This window comes from Nuphar pumila, chromosome 10 (genome assembly GCF_984573655.1).
Source record: "Nuphar pumila chromosome 10, dmNupPumi1.hap1.1, whole genome shotgun sequence".
NCBI classification, from domain to species: domain Eukaryota; kingdom Viridiplantae; phylum Streptophyta; class Magnoliopsida; order Nymphaeales; family Nymphaeaceae; genus Nuphar; species Nuphar pumila.
This window is the reverse complement of record NC_143258.1, coordinates 47,134,327-47,148,577: the sequence shown is the minus strand read 5'-3', so window position 1 is coordinate 47,148,577 and position 14,251 is coordinate 47,134,327. Positions and strand designations below refer to the sequence as shown.

General features: G+C 37.7%; 1 protein-coding gene across 2 annotated transcripts in view; it reads left to right on the top strand.

The window, feature by feature from the left end:
- Positions 1 to 2,780: 2,780 nt before the first annotated feature.
- The window catches only part of LOC149826795 (Melibiase family protein), a 165,277-nt gene continuing 153,806 nt past the window's right edge, over positions 2,781 to 14,251 (top strand). For both annotated transcript variants that reach the window (XR_016434796.1, XM_090018986.1), the window contains exons 1-4: positions 2,781 to 3,070; positions 3,181 to 3,239; positions 9,309 to 9,365; positions 9,440 to 9,474. Coding sequence is in view for 1 of the 2 variants with exons in the window: in XM_090018986.1 (XP_089875112.1) it covers positions 2,874 to 3,070; positions 3,181 to 3,239; positions 9,309 to 9,365; positions 9,440 to 9,474 (348 nt within the window). In the remaining variant the exon portion in view is untranslated. The remainder of the gene's footprint in view (positions 3,071 to 3,180; positions 3,240 to 9,308; positions 9,366 to 9,439; positions 9,475 to 14,251) is intronic.

The following is a 14,251-nucleotide window of genomic DNA, read 5'->3' as shown; positions in this document are numbered from 1 at the left end:
AGTTTGCAGTTCGTCCAAAATTAATAGATATCAAAGTTCTTGAGAAGCTCTTTTAGGGTTTAGAGCTGGAAATGGATGATATATGACCAGATATCTGATCTTAAGCGAGCACATTATTACCAGATTTAGATCTCTACAGTAAGATCTGAATGTGAAATTTGGATTGAATTCGAATTTGCTAAATCAGATTATTTTAGATTTGGATCAGTATTTATGCTGGATCTACTTCTGGGCCGGATCAAAATTCAATCCAATTTCATTTTTTACGTGTAAAGAGCTTAGTTTTTAATTTTTTTTAAAACCAGATCTAGTATTACCACATATGTTAATTTTGTAACCGGATTTAACCCTAGTATATATCTAATCCGGGTTGAAATTCATTTTCAAATTTTGATCTATATTACACATTTTAGATTCATATTTGAATCCAACAAAATCCCATTGGTATCGATCCATTTGCAACCCTACCTAGGGTGTAGCTGCACGAAAAGGTTGCTAAGCCCATATTAATATGTATTTACTAGAAATTTTCATCTCTTGAGTTGTTTCACCATAATCTATCTTGATTTTCATTAGGGCGCACATTTGATAACCTGCCTATCAATTCGTTCTCCACTCGACCAGCACATCCTCTCATGAGTTTTGCTAGGGCTGGTAAGTTCGACTCATTCTCATGGCGAGTCGGGCTTATTGCTAGCTTGAGTTAAACAAGCCAAGCTCAAGCTGACTCGTTAACAAAAATATACATTATTTAAAATTGAAAATAACAAAACATGGACTCCAAACTTACTGAGTCACGCTCAAACTGGCTAACTCACTTGCAAAATAAATACATTGTTTTAAAGGTGTAACAATAGGAATTGAACTCTCTGTCCAAAAAAAAAAACTGTCCAAAAAAACAACAGGATTTGAACTGTAAACTTATGGCTTGCAAGACAAACACTTCAACTATCTACACTATAATATAAGTCAAGTTGAACTTATTGTGCATGTTCAGCTTGTCGAGCCTCTTCATGAGTTTAAACGAGCTTCTTACCGGCTGTTCCCATCAATACCCACAGATAACACAAATTTCACGTCTTCAAGAGTGATTAAATCGGCGGCTAAATGTTGATTTTGTATATATCATGAAAAGCATGACTGATACATTTAAAACATCGTTACAGGTCACAGTTTATCATTATGCTTTAAGACATACGATTATATCTCCATTGATAAAAAGAGTAATATTGTCAAATAACTTGCATCATACTTTGTAAAATAATATTTATAACATTTTACAAAAAGACACTTAACTTATCAGATATTTACAAATAGTACATGTCATTTCATGTATTACATTTAACTGTCTGCTATTAAGAGTCATATTTCAAAGATACGCCTGGTCTAAAAATCAGCCAATTAACCTTGACTTAATGAAAACAATAAAAAATACCCTTTTTTTTTAAATCAGCTTTATAAAAAAAAGGGTATTTTTTATTCAAAATCAACATTTAGCCGCACCATCACCACTAACATTGCCCTCATTTTTCAGAGAGATTGTTCAGTTGCCTCATCAACACCACCATTGCCCTTATTTATGAGAGAAGAGGGATTGTTTGGTTTTTCCGTCACCACTACTACTGTCCTCATTTGAGAGATAGAGATTGCCATCATCACTACCAATATGTCCTCATGGTAAGGGTGATGGTCGAGATTGTGGTGGCTATGGGCAATTCTCTCTCTCAGAGGCAGGGGCATCAACGGTCGGGTTTACCCGGACCCGACCAGTACCAAACCTGGATCTGGATTCGAAAGTTCGACTAATATATGGATCCGGGTATAGTTTGTGAAATTTTATACCAGACTTGAGTTCCAAATAAGACTCAATTTTTCAATGTAAAAATAATAAAAACTATTATTTTATAGGGTATGGCCCAAGTCTTGTTCATGTAGTTCTTATCGGGTCCGGATATGATTTCCCTTATGATGAGTCCGGTTAAACCCAGGTTCAAACCCAATACCATACCCGAAAATTGGGGCCGGTCTGAGTCAGAACCAAAACCCACTGGTTGACACCTCTCTACTCACAGGCAGTCTTTGGAAACAACAGCATTTTGATTAAGTCAAGGTCAACTGACTGATTTCAGGATCAGGCGTGTTTTTGAAATATAACCTTGAAAATCAGTCGGTAAAATATAATATTGAAATGTCAGACACTATTTATAAATAGTCGATAAGTGAGGTAATTTTTTTTTGTAAATTGTTTTAATATTTAATCCAAAAACCAATATTATAAAACGATACCACATGCTATTCTATTTATAGCATAAATTTAATACCATGCTGATAGTACAGTTTTTTGTCTTGACAAGCCTGATATTAGACTTGGGTAAAGGTCCAGTAGGTGGTTTAAGAAGTTTTACGTCTTTGGGATGGTGATCATGATGAGTGCAACTGGTTAGACCAGCGCAACCAAATTTTCAATTCCGAGCGGTGTTTCAAGTACCGATACAGTCCTTCGACGTACTAAGATGGGTAACATCTTACATTCAATCCTAGCCGTCCAATCAACGGTTAGGATTTGTTCATATTTTTACTTCGATGTGGATCAATCTTAGCCGCCCAGATGCTTAAGTTGGACAGCTTGGGAGCCAGGTGACGTTTCCAGAAAAAAACACCGTCAGATAAAGATTAAGGAGCAGTTGTGCCATTTTCCTATAGTTTGATTAGATAAGCAATCCACTAGACACTCCAACCTTCAAGTCAGAGAGCATCAAAGGCTTTAACACCAACACAAGTTACCCGATTAGTTCCATCTGATCATCGCCACCTTCCTATATATACGCGTTCAACCGGATAATCCGGAAAAGAAGAAAGAGAAAGGGGAAAAGATGTCTATTCTGGTGTCTCTCTCCCTTCTGCTGCTTTCTCTGTCCACAATCTCTTACAGCATTGCCGTCCGGGTGGTGCCCTTCTTGGAAATCGATGAGAGTCCTCGAACACCGAACTCCAAAATCAACCCATTTGATAATTCCAAGTACGGGATATTGCAGCTCAACAATGGGCTGGCGAGAACTCCTCAGATGGGGTGAGCTTTTTTTCTGTTTTTTTTACGAAGTTTTCGTTTTGTTTGGTGTTGGGGATGCATCGTGAGTGGTTTGATCGACATTGGTGGCCTTTTATGGTTTGTGGATGTAGGTGGAATAGTTGGAATTTCTTTGCCTGTGACATAAACGAAACGGTTATCAAAGGAACAGGTGAATGGTGTTCTCCTTTTGGGGTGTGCTTGGTTGTTGGTCCGTTTATAAAGTTGTTTTTTCCACTTTGTTTTGATTCCCTTGTATCGATTTTTGAGTTGGGTGACATTGTTATCTTTTTCTTTATGAATATTTGTGACACCCATCTTGAAAAATTGCTATTGTGATCGATTTGGAAGAATCAATTGCCTTTCTCCATCAGTGCCAGTAAGTTGTTGGTTTGAGCATTGTGTTAGAGTGAAAAGGAAGGGTGAGTTCTTGGCGTTTATATTGTTGTAAATTTACAAAGCAATGGGCTGCTACATTGAACAACAGCAGCATAAGTACAAAGCAAAACTAACCTTGCTAGATATTGATGCTACCACCATGGATGAAATACTTAATTGACTCTAATTCCAATGAAGTTAATACGTGACAGAAAATACATGAGGAAAGGTCAAAATCCATTTTGATCTTGTTGCAGATGTTTCCATAAAGCAGGCCTACAGTCGATAAGGTACAACTGACCAACTCTGGATGGTGTATAACGATATAAAATTGAGATTTTTGTGAGTGGCCTGGGGTCATTTGTACCAGCACCTACATTTTTGCATTTAGAAGCCATAACTTCATAACTATGCTCAAAAGTGTATCTAGAAGACATTTACGAGATACCTGAAATGCCCACAAGTTGCCCTTCTATTGGAGTGCTTCAAGGACAAAAAGAGATTAACTAGGTGAATGCATAACGTGCAAAAATCAATGAAAATATGAGATTAAAACAGAGCAATGTATGATGTCTAAAACCTTCTATTGAGTACTTCAAGGGCCAAAAGAATTTACTAGTGAGCACATAACATGCAAATATCTATGAAAATATCAAATTCAAATGTTTCAAGGTTTGAAACTGTGAATCTTGTTGAGAAGTTTATTCAAAGAAACCTAGTTTCTTTATGTCATAGAATACAAAGGCCAGTAGCAATGCGTAGCTCAGAAACCAAGTGTATAGTTATGTATTATTGATAGTAGAATTCCCTAGCCATGAGTGGGGATGCACACGAACCGGGATCAGGCTCAGCTCATGCCGAGTAACGAGCCAAGCTCGGCCCAGTTCGTAAGCTTGTTCTGAGCTATGGGCATGCACAACGGACCGAGCTGGCCCGGGCTTGGTCTATTGTTTGTGGTGAGAATCCTCAGTTTGTGGATCGAAGACACAATGCATGAAATTTTAGACGTGTCTGGGGATGAGGACATGGTCACTTCAGTGTCCATTGTGGATATGAGAAGAGTTGGTGTGGACCCAATTACCAAAGGTCCCATGGACGAAGATGGTGGTAAACTTATGTCACATAAGTGCACGTGCGGATACGGGTATGGGTGCGGCTATGCGGCACTTTAAAAAACTTGGGTGCGGGGGTGCAGGGAGTATATATATATATTAACAGTTTTAAGTTAACACTAATGAAATAAAAACAATTATCATATCATCAATTCATCATGCATAAATTCATGCAATAAATCAAATTAACAATCTACAATTGATATTCCTCATCAATAAAAAACAACACAATAATTAAATTAACCTAGATATATTATAGTTGCGCTAAGTGAATTAAGAAAACATGAAACAACCAAACAAGTCAAGCAGAAAGGAAGTAAATTATACTAATAAAAAAAAGCAAACAATGCATAATTGCATGCCAAAAGTATATCATACACAATGTTATACCTGGGTTCATTTTTGGTGAACCCAGGCCTGAGTTCACTGCTATGTCTGGGTTCAATTCTGGTGAACCCATGCTTGGATTCACTAAAGTCGAACCCATCAGGCCTAGCTTCACCATAGCCAAACCCAGTAGGCCTGGCTTCACCAGAGTCGAACCCAACATGCGTGGGTTCATTTCTGGTGAACCCAGACCTGGGTTTACCGGTAGTCCTGGGTTTGATTATGGTTAACTCAAGCCTGGGTTCACTAGAGCCGAACCCAGCAGCCCTGGGTTCGACTTTGGCCCTCAGGTGAACTCGGGCCTAAGTTCACCAGAGTCGAACCCAGCATGCCTGGGTTCGGTTCTGGTAAACCCAGGAGGTTCGACCCTTGCTCCAACGAGGGGAGAAGGAGGAGGTGGAAGAAGAAGAAAGTTAGGAGGAGGAGAAGGAAGAAGAAAAAGAAGAGAGCGAGAGAGAGAGACTTGTGATCGTCCTCGCCGCCACCACCACCGTCGAAAGAGGAGGAGTCAGGGATGGGGAGGAGTTGGGGAAGGGGGAGATGTCAGGGAGGAGCAGTCGGGGAGGGGGAGGAGACGGGGAGAAAGGGATGGGGCAGTCGTGCCCTAATACCACCACCCCACACTTTTTCTTTTTCTTTTTTCGACCAAAATGTTGACTGAGTCCATTTTGGACAAACATAAACCTGGGTGCGGATTGACCGCACCCAAAATTGTTTGACCACACCCTGTGCAACAAAATTTCATATTTGCCGCACCGGGTGCCGGACCTGCACCCGTGTTGCGTCGCGTGGATGCGGGTGCAGTGGCCTCTAAGGAGAGTCTGTGTGACATAACAATAAACCCATTGGCAAATATACTAAGAATAAAGAATTTTCAATGCAATCTGCAATCTGCAATCTGCAAATGGACACTTTTTACAATCAAACTGCAATCTGCAATCTGCCGAGCTTGTACATGGCATCCCTACATGCCAGTGAAGACTCAATACTGGAACATAAAGAAATTGCCAGCTTACACTTAAAATTGAATATTTGGCGGACACTTTTTACAATCAAACTAAAGAGACACAAAGGAAAAAACAGAAAATGGACAATGCAATCTGCAAATGGACAATCTGCAATCTACCAAAAACTAAAGAGGCAAAAAGGCGCACAAGCTTATTGTGAAGTAAATGGACAATGCAATCTGCAACTAGATATATCATACACTAAACAGCCTGTTTGACACAACACAATCACCTGTTTGCAAATTATTTTGAAGTAAATGGACAAATAAAAAGAATTTCAATAGATAGAGAGATTCATTGGACTAACTATTTATTTGAGCCAATTCGAGCTTATATATTCTTTGATTAACTGTATACTATTTGGATTTAAAAGCCTAATTGTATAACATTCGAGATGTAAGCCTTACCGGTGGCGGAGCCTAAAGGAGCCACCAATGGTGGTGGTGGAGTGGCGGAAAGTCCCGTCGGACGAGTCTCCGTCCTCCGAAGGGCGACTAGCGACGAAGGGGAACTGGAGAGAACCAATGGTGGTGGGGTGGCGGAAAGGAAAGCACCGCCAGACGAGTTGTCGTCCTCTGAGGGGTGACTGGCGAGGAAGGAGAACTCGAGAAGGAGATGAAGGGGCAAGAAACGGAGGGGAGATTTGAAATAAAAATGAAAGAAATCCTAAAGGGGCGAGGGGGAAAAAGAAATCCAAATAGTATACATAAATATAATATATATTTTATATTATAATATGCGTTGAACCGAACTTAATCGAGCCTATTCAGCTCCTTGAGCTCAGTAGGCTGACCAAGCTCAGCTCATTTGCTCATCCAAGCCTCAGAGCCATGTCTGAGCTTGGCTCATTTAAAGGGTTGGACGAGCTTCAAGCCGAGCTTAACCGGGCCAGCTCAGTTCGTTGTACATGCCTAGCCATGAGTCCATCAGAAAAAAAAAGTAATTTATTGTGGCAATCAAAGCACTTTGCTGTGCATAATCATTTTACATGAAAAGATAAAGCCTATATAGATAGATGACCACTTCACCGATGAGAGGTAGAAGACGGAAATTGAAGATACATAACGCCAGTGATTAAGTGGCTGATTTACTGACAAGAGCCTTGACGACGAAGGGCACAGATTTCAAGTGTCTCACATGATTTCTAGACATGTTTTACCAAAAGGAGATTTTTAAGTCATACATATTTAGCTACAGTTTGGTATTACTGAACCGTTCCTTTGCATTCCTTTGCATCTTCTTGTTATGTTCCACCATCACAGTATATTTACGATGTGATTCTTTTTTTATACAAATTAAGTGGGGGAATTTGTAAAACTTGTCGGATGTGATTCTTTTTTTATACAAATTAAGTGGGGGAATTTGTAAAACTTGTCGGATGTGATTCTTTTTTTATACAAATTAAGTGGGGGAATTTGTAAAACGTGTCCTATATTTTAAGTGTAATAACTAAGTTTCAATACTGACTTGGAATAGAGGTTTGTTTCATTTTTCTCACACATAATATCATCTAATCCTTTTCATCTTTTTTTATTGCATTACACTCTTTGGTATGTCTTCATCTGGTAATTCTTCATGGTTTTTTGTTGGGTTCCTCTAATAACATGATCCCTAACTGACTTACTCTATCCGTTTTTTTCTTTTCTTGACATAATGGTAGGTACACTTTGAGAACGTGTCCATGTCTTCATGTACCCTTTTTGTTTTCAGATTGCTGGTCTTGGTTGTGATGTTTTCTGGTCTGATGATTTTTGTTGACATGATTATAAGGAATTGTCTTGGGCTAGGATGAAGACTTGGAGATTATCGATCCACCATCTTTGTTGTCTGCAACCTATGTCACATGGGTGCGGGTGCAGGTGCGGGTGTGGGTGCGGGGATTCGGCAGTTCCAAAAAACCCGGGTGCGGGGGTGCGGCAGGGGAAAAAATGTTATATATATATAGAAGGGGGTCGGGGGTTCCCCCAGCGCGGGTCGGGGTTCAGTTTTTTTTGTTGGTGTGTTTGTTTGAAGACTTGTTACCTACGTTCTGCTTGTTGTGTACTTTAGCTCAACAAGACAAAATTGATGAACCGAAAGGATTAACAATCTGATCGACCCAGCCTGCTGCGTTCTGCTGACTGTCATGATTCAATCATGTCTGAAACTCCCTGGTCTTCACGAAAAAAAATATAAGCGAAAGGTTTGACGTGGTTTGTTGGAGAGAGCATCTTCACGAGGCCTACGACGCCACTGCCACGCCACTGCTTAGGGTTTTTCAAATTTTATTTTATATACAGTTGCACACAGATGACAGCTAAAAGAAATTTATTGGATTTGACATGCGGAAAAGAGAGGTCTACACAAGGCTATGGCTAGAACACCTATCTCGTCAGGAGAAAAGTGAATACTAATAGCCACCAAGGCTCTACCACCACCATTATCATTTATTGTGGAGAGAGAAAATCCTTGACGAAAATGGATCTCGTTGGTTGAAGCATAAAGACTTCAAAAGGCTCTTGAATTTTGGTTTTAATTTTTTAGGAAGATGGATCATCATTTCCAAGTTAACAGTATGTTTTCCAACGCTGTGAATTAATTGTTTGGAGGCAGGAATAGCATGGGATGCCAACAAAGCTCGTCAGATGTTGTGGACACAAGTGCCCCTTTATAAAACAAGAGCAGCACAGCTGTCCAGAATTTTTTTTTTTAAATTCTGCAGCCCATTTTGTAGGGAATTTTAAAAAAAAAAAAAAAATCCAAACAAAAATGGACCGAAATGACCCTGGGTGCGGTCAACGCACCCAGGATCGGGTTGACCGCACCCGGTGCCGCACCCGCGTCGACGCGGGTGCGGCACCCTGCTAGCCGAATCCCTGTGACATAGTCTGCAACTTTGTATGGACTCTAATATCACGCCGAAAATCCAGTTATTTCCCTATAATAGTTATTCTTCTTCCTCTCAAGTGTCTTAAATGCTTATGTTTAGGGGATTTGATTGTCTAAGCTGTTAGTCATCTTAAATTTTCTGCTTTTTCAATGTCTTCTAGTTATGTTAGATCTCCTTGGCCATTTGTTCTCATGAACTCTGATCCATAGTCCTATTATACCTTCTAACGAGAGGCTTTTGTATTCTGTGGCCTTCATTTGTTCATGGACTTCGTTGTTAAACCTTGGTAAGGTTGACCTTTCTTTTGCAACTTTCTTCTTTATATCTGGAGGGCTCCAAGTAATGCTTACTTTATGGATGTTGTTTTTTTATCTTAATTTTTCACTTGAACATAGAGCACAATATTGTGCAAAATACAGCACAATGTATGCTGAGTGCTTATGTTCGAGTGTTTTAATACAAGTCTCTCATGTCCTCTTTGTTGACAGCTGATGCACTCATCTCAACTGGGTTGGCTGATTTGGGCTATATTTATATGAATATAGGTAGTTCTCATAGTTGTTTTTTTGAAATTTCTTGAGGACATACTATTCTAATTGTGTGGATTTAACATTTGCAGATGACTGTTGGTCCTCTAGACTGCGAAGCTTAAGGGTACTTTTGAATCTTATTTCTTATGGTTTGAAGTTATTTGCATCTGTTGTGGGCTTACTGTCACACAGTTGAGATTGTGTGATAGAAGTATGCAAAAGTTTCTGAATATATGAGCCACGTATTATTTTTTTTCTGCTGACTTTCATTTCTCGAGGAATATTCATTTATGTACTGTCACACAGTTGAGATTGTGTGATAGAAATGTGCAAAAGCTTCTGAATATATGAGCCACGTATTGTTTTTCTTCTGCCGACTTTCATTTCTCGAGGAATATTCATTTGTCTGATTTAAGTGTGAAATCAACTTGCTTGTATCTATGTTCTGTTTTTTTTCAAGCAAATAATGTTTTATCTGTCTACATAAACAGATCTCCATGTTCTATCTGCAGTGTAATTTAACAGATATATTCATGTATTTTCTGAAGTTGGCAGGCCAAATGTTTTCCCTTTCTTCTTGTCCTTCTTTTTCTCTTTGTTTCTTGAAGAGAAACAAGGATAAAAGATGGCAGAATAAGCATTCAGTGCCATATCCATTTTTTGTTGTAATCCTGTATGTGTTTCTTTGTGCTTTGTGGAGGTAATTCAAAACATTTGTACACTATCCAATTCATGTCTCTAAATGCGCCACCAATAACTATACTATTGATGTCAGTTTTTATAAAACGATTTTTTAAAAGCTTTTTAATTGTAAAAAACAACGTGAAAGCTAGACACCAAAAATATAAAAACCGGCTCGCACGAGTGGTGGAGTCCGGGTCGATCTCAGGGAACGGGAGATACTTGTATTCAATCATACAGTCTACACTACTCTTTATTGCCAAAAATAAAAGAATTAATTAAATAATTAAATAACTAAGGGAGTATGACCCTACGCAGAGGGCTTTAAACAAAAGAATAAACGGTTTTATTACAGACCCAATAATTGAATTGAATTAAAAATGAAAACCTAATCTAAAAAGAAAAGAAAAAGCTTAAGTGCTTGAGTCCTTATCCCTTTTGTGTTCCCTTCAATGGAACAGGTAATGCATGTTTTCTTCTGCCTTTTGAGGGCTTGAGGGGACCTCAAATGGTACTTTTAGGGCACGAAAAGGGCTCTACCGCACGTTCCAACACTTCCCTGCAAAACACGAAGCAGAAACAAGAAATCTAAACAAAATCTAGGCTTAAAAACTAGCAAAAACTAAGATTTAAGCTAACTAATAGCAACTCACTACAAGACGAAATAATAAAACTAACTAACAAACTAAATACCAGATTGAAACAAACTATACAATGACTAACTACTTAAGACGAATATGAAACTAACTAAATCTGAAACAATCAAAATGTATAAAAGAATCAATCTACTATTATGAACTAATCAAATAATAATCTAATTAATGAAAGGTGATCTAAATAAACATGGACTAGAATTGATTATTTAATAATCAAATTAAAGCTGACTACTTATAAGGCAAACTAAAGCAAATTCTGAATACCTAAATTTGAAGATATGTTGATTAAAATGAATAACTTAAGAAGAGATAAATTAAGCTAATTAAACTAAGGTTAATGTAAACACATTATGGCTAAATGCACTACCCACTAAATCCTATAAAATCTAATTAATTGGCAACATAGATGAATATACTAACTAATGCTTACTCTACCCCTCATATGAATAGAGAACGTAAATTAACTAAATTGATAGTATGAATTTAGGCTAATGTAAGCAAAGCAAGAAAGAATGTGGTTAATCACTAAATCGTGAATCCAAAAAAAATTAAATAACGACCATCTAATTAAACTAAATATACATGAAACTGCTTACTTATTGCTGATAAAAAAATTACTAAACAATAACAACCCTAACCAAGAACAAAAAGGAAAACTAAGCTAACTAACCATCTACAAATAAAAACTGCAATTAGACTAATGGGCTGGCTGACTACTCATTCACAGATATGCATGTTTTGCACTATTAAATGGCGCAACAACTATTCTCTATCTAGTGAAGATAAAAAAAAAAAAACGATGTGGTTCACTTCTACTGAATCAGGGAGTTTGTTTCAAATATGAATACGCAGCCTGATTGAGATGGTCTTGCACGTATGCTACCATTTCAACGCTGTTGTGTGTGACTTAGCAGTCACCCAAACCAGCATTGAAGGAAAGCCCTTTTTACGTCACTCTAAATTCAAGAACCGACTTACAACAGCAAACAAAAATTTATCAATCAATCGTGGCTCGTATTTCATGTAGAAGTTGCTGGTCACGTCACAATACGTGATTTGCAACACGATAACCAGCGGCACAATGCTCAACAAAGCATATACACGCTGATCAGGTGAGTTTGATCATCGATCAACCTGACCTATTGTCGTCTTTACGGGCCGCCTAACAAAGATAATGATGCTGTCTTTTTTTTTTCTTTTTCTTTAAAAAAAACAGAAACACACGAATATCAACTAAACTGAAACACTATACTAATTTTATCCCACAATGCAACAAATGTTAACGTACTATGTAAAAAACATAAACATGAGGATGCAAAACTACATTAAGAGATGGGGAAGAAGAAGATCACCTTGCGGATCGCTTCTGACGGATTGGTTGAGAAGAGAAGGCGGTCAATCCAGCTGCATCCACGCTTTCCCCGACGAAGAAGGTAAGAAAAGCCGATGAAGACGGGGTTTAGAGAATCAATGAAATAAAGAATAAGAAGTGGAAGATGAAGGAGAAGTAGAGAAGCATAAATCGACTATAGAGAGGAGGGAAAAGGGAGAAGGGAAGATGGAGGCAAGAAGCAAGGAAGGCAAGAGGCTGCTGGAAAAACAACCTCCTTGGCTGGAAAAGATGTATTTATAAAGATCTAATTAGGTTAAAACAAGTTTTTTCAAAAAGAGTCTGAAGATTTTTGCTAATTTCCAAAACAAGGTCTCTTATGAAAAACATGTTTTTCTAAAAATCAAAACTTACTAAACTAATTAAAATTTAGCTAATACGAGCCTAAACTAATCAAACTACAATTAAGAAAAACCTAAATCTAATAAAAACACTAAAATTGCAAGGAAAGCTTTGAAAAACCTGATTTTTTGATAAAATTCAATTTAATGCAGTTTCTCAAAACTAACAATAAAAATGGGTTTTTAGAGCGATTTTAACTTAGATCATGCATAAATAATGGTTAATAAAATGTGCATATTATGCATGATCAAATACTCTCATGCTTATCGTTTACTAGTCCTCGAGCAAACTGAAGCAAAAAGCAAAACTACTTAACTAACCAAAACAAAAACCTAACTCACTTTCGTAGGAATCACAGTTGCATTTAGTGTATGCAACAAGCCCTTTAAACTTCTGGGTTACCCCAATGGACGAGTACGGTCTCGTGAGGGTTTGCAGTGATGCTACCCACAAACATCTCTGTCATGTATGCATAAAAATTCAACTTAAAACAAATCATTAAGCAATCAAGGAGTTTGTTTTCACAGATATTTCATGCCATTACATTATCAAAATATGATTAGTCTTTTACCCGCCACCACAGAATAAAACATTTTTCTTTCACTTTTTTAAATAGCATAATCATTTATGTTTTATTCTCAGAAAATCAAACAAGTGCATGTCATTATTTACTTATCCTCACTCATATGTTTTCTGCACAAGTTTTCTCAATATTTGCTTCTAAGCAGTGAACTCTTTCTTTTAAGTTCTTTTTTTTTTTTGATATTCAATTTTTCACACTTTTTTTTTTGTTGAGCACTATATCAAATTTTCAGTTTTCGTGACTCGTGTAACGAGCTTTGGGTCAGTGACTCATAAGCCAGACGACCTTAGGACACCAGATACAAAGTATCCCTCAGACTTAATTGCTTGAGTCACTAGACCTTCAATTTTCATAGTTTTACGTATAGTCTACTTCTTTGTCATATGCAATGTCAGCATCTATTAGGCTCTCTATAAGGTCCATGTAACGGGCTTTCGGGCCGGTGGCTCCCAAACCATATGGCTTTAGGGTACCAGGTGTAAACACCCCTCAGAGTCTACTTACTCGAACAAAATAGGCCACAGATATCAACGTAGACAAAAAAGTGACTTTCTTCGTTATCCTTTTCAATGTGGAACTCAAACACTTCAACTTGTGTCTGAGCTCAGCTACTAGGGAGTACGAAGATATCAAACAACTAAACGTATGCTCTTTTTCACTTTTTGAGCTTATAAATGCAATATTGTTCATTTGCTTAGTTTTCAAAAGTAAAACTGTGCATATTCATACTTGTGATTCAAAATAGACTCTAACATGCATCTATCTTCATTTCTTTGAAATCCACATAAACAACCACAGTTTTCTAGATCCGTGTCAAAAAAAAAATTTTGGGGGCTTAAAAATTCTGTAAAAACATTAGATTTTGCAAAGCAATCATATAAGTTCAAACTCGTTCCTTAAAAGCCCAATTTTTATGAGTTGACATCAAAAGTGCAAGTACAAAGATAGAAAAAGTTTGGGTGTGCAAACTACACTCTCCCCCATACTTGAATGACATTGTCCTCAGTGGCACTCGCCCATGCTTGCTTGAAACTATATGAATGTATATGAGAACAAAAGAAATGGAAGGAAAGGAGTAGAAGTCACCTGATCCACACTGTGGAACCTCACCTGATACGGCATGTTAATGACTCAGCATAGGTTTCACCTGTCTCAATGGATATATAACTCATAAAAATGTATAAAAAATGCAATACATACATGTTCTATCATTCACGCTCACGAAAAAAAAAAACTATCTAAAAATAGA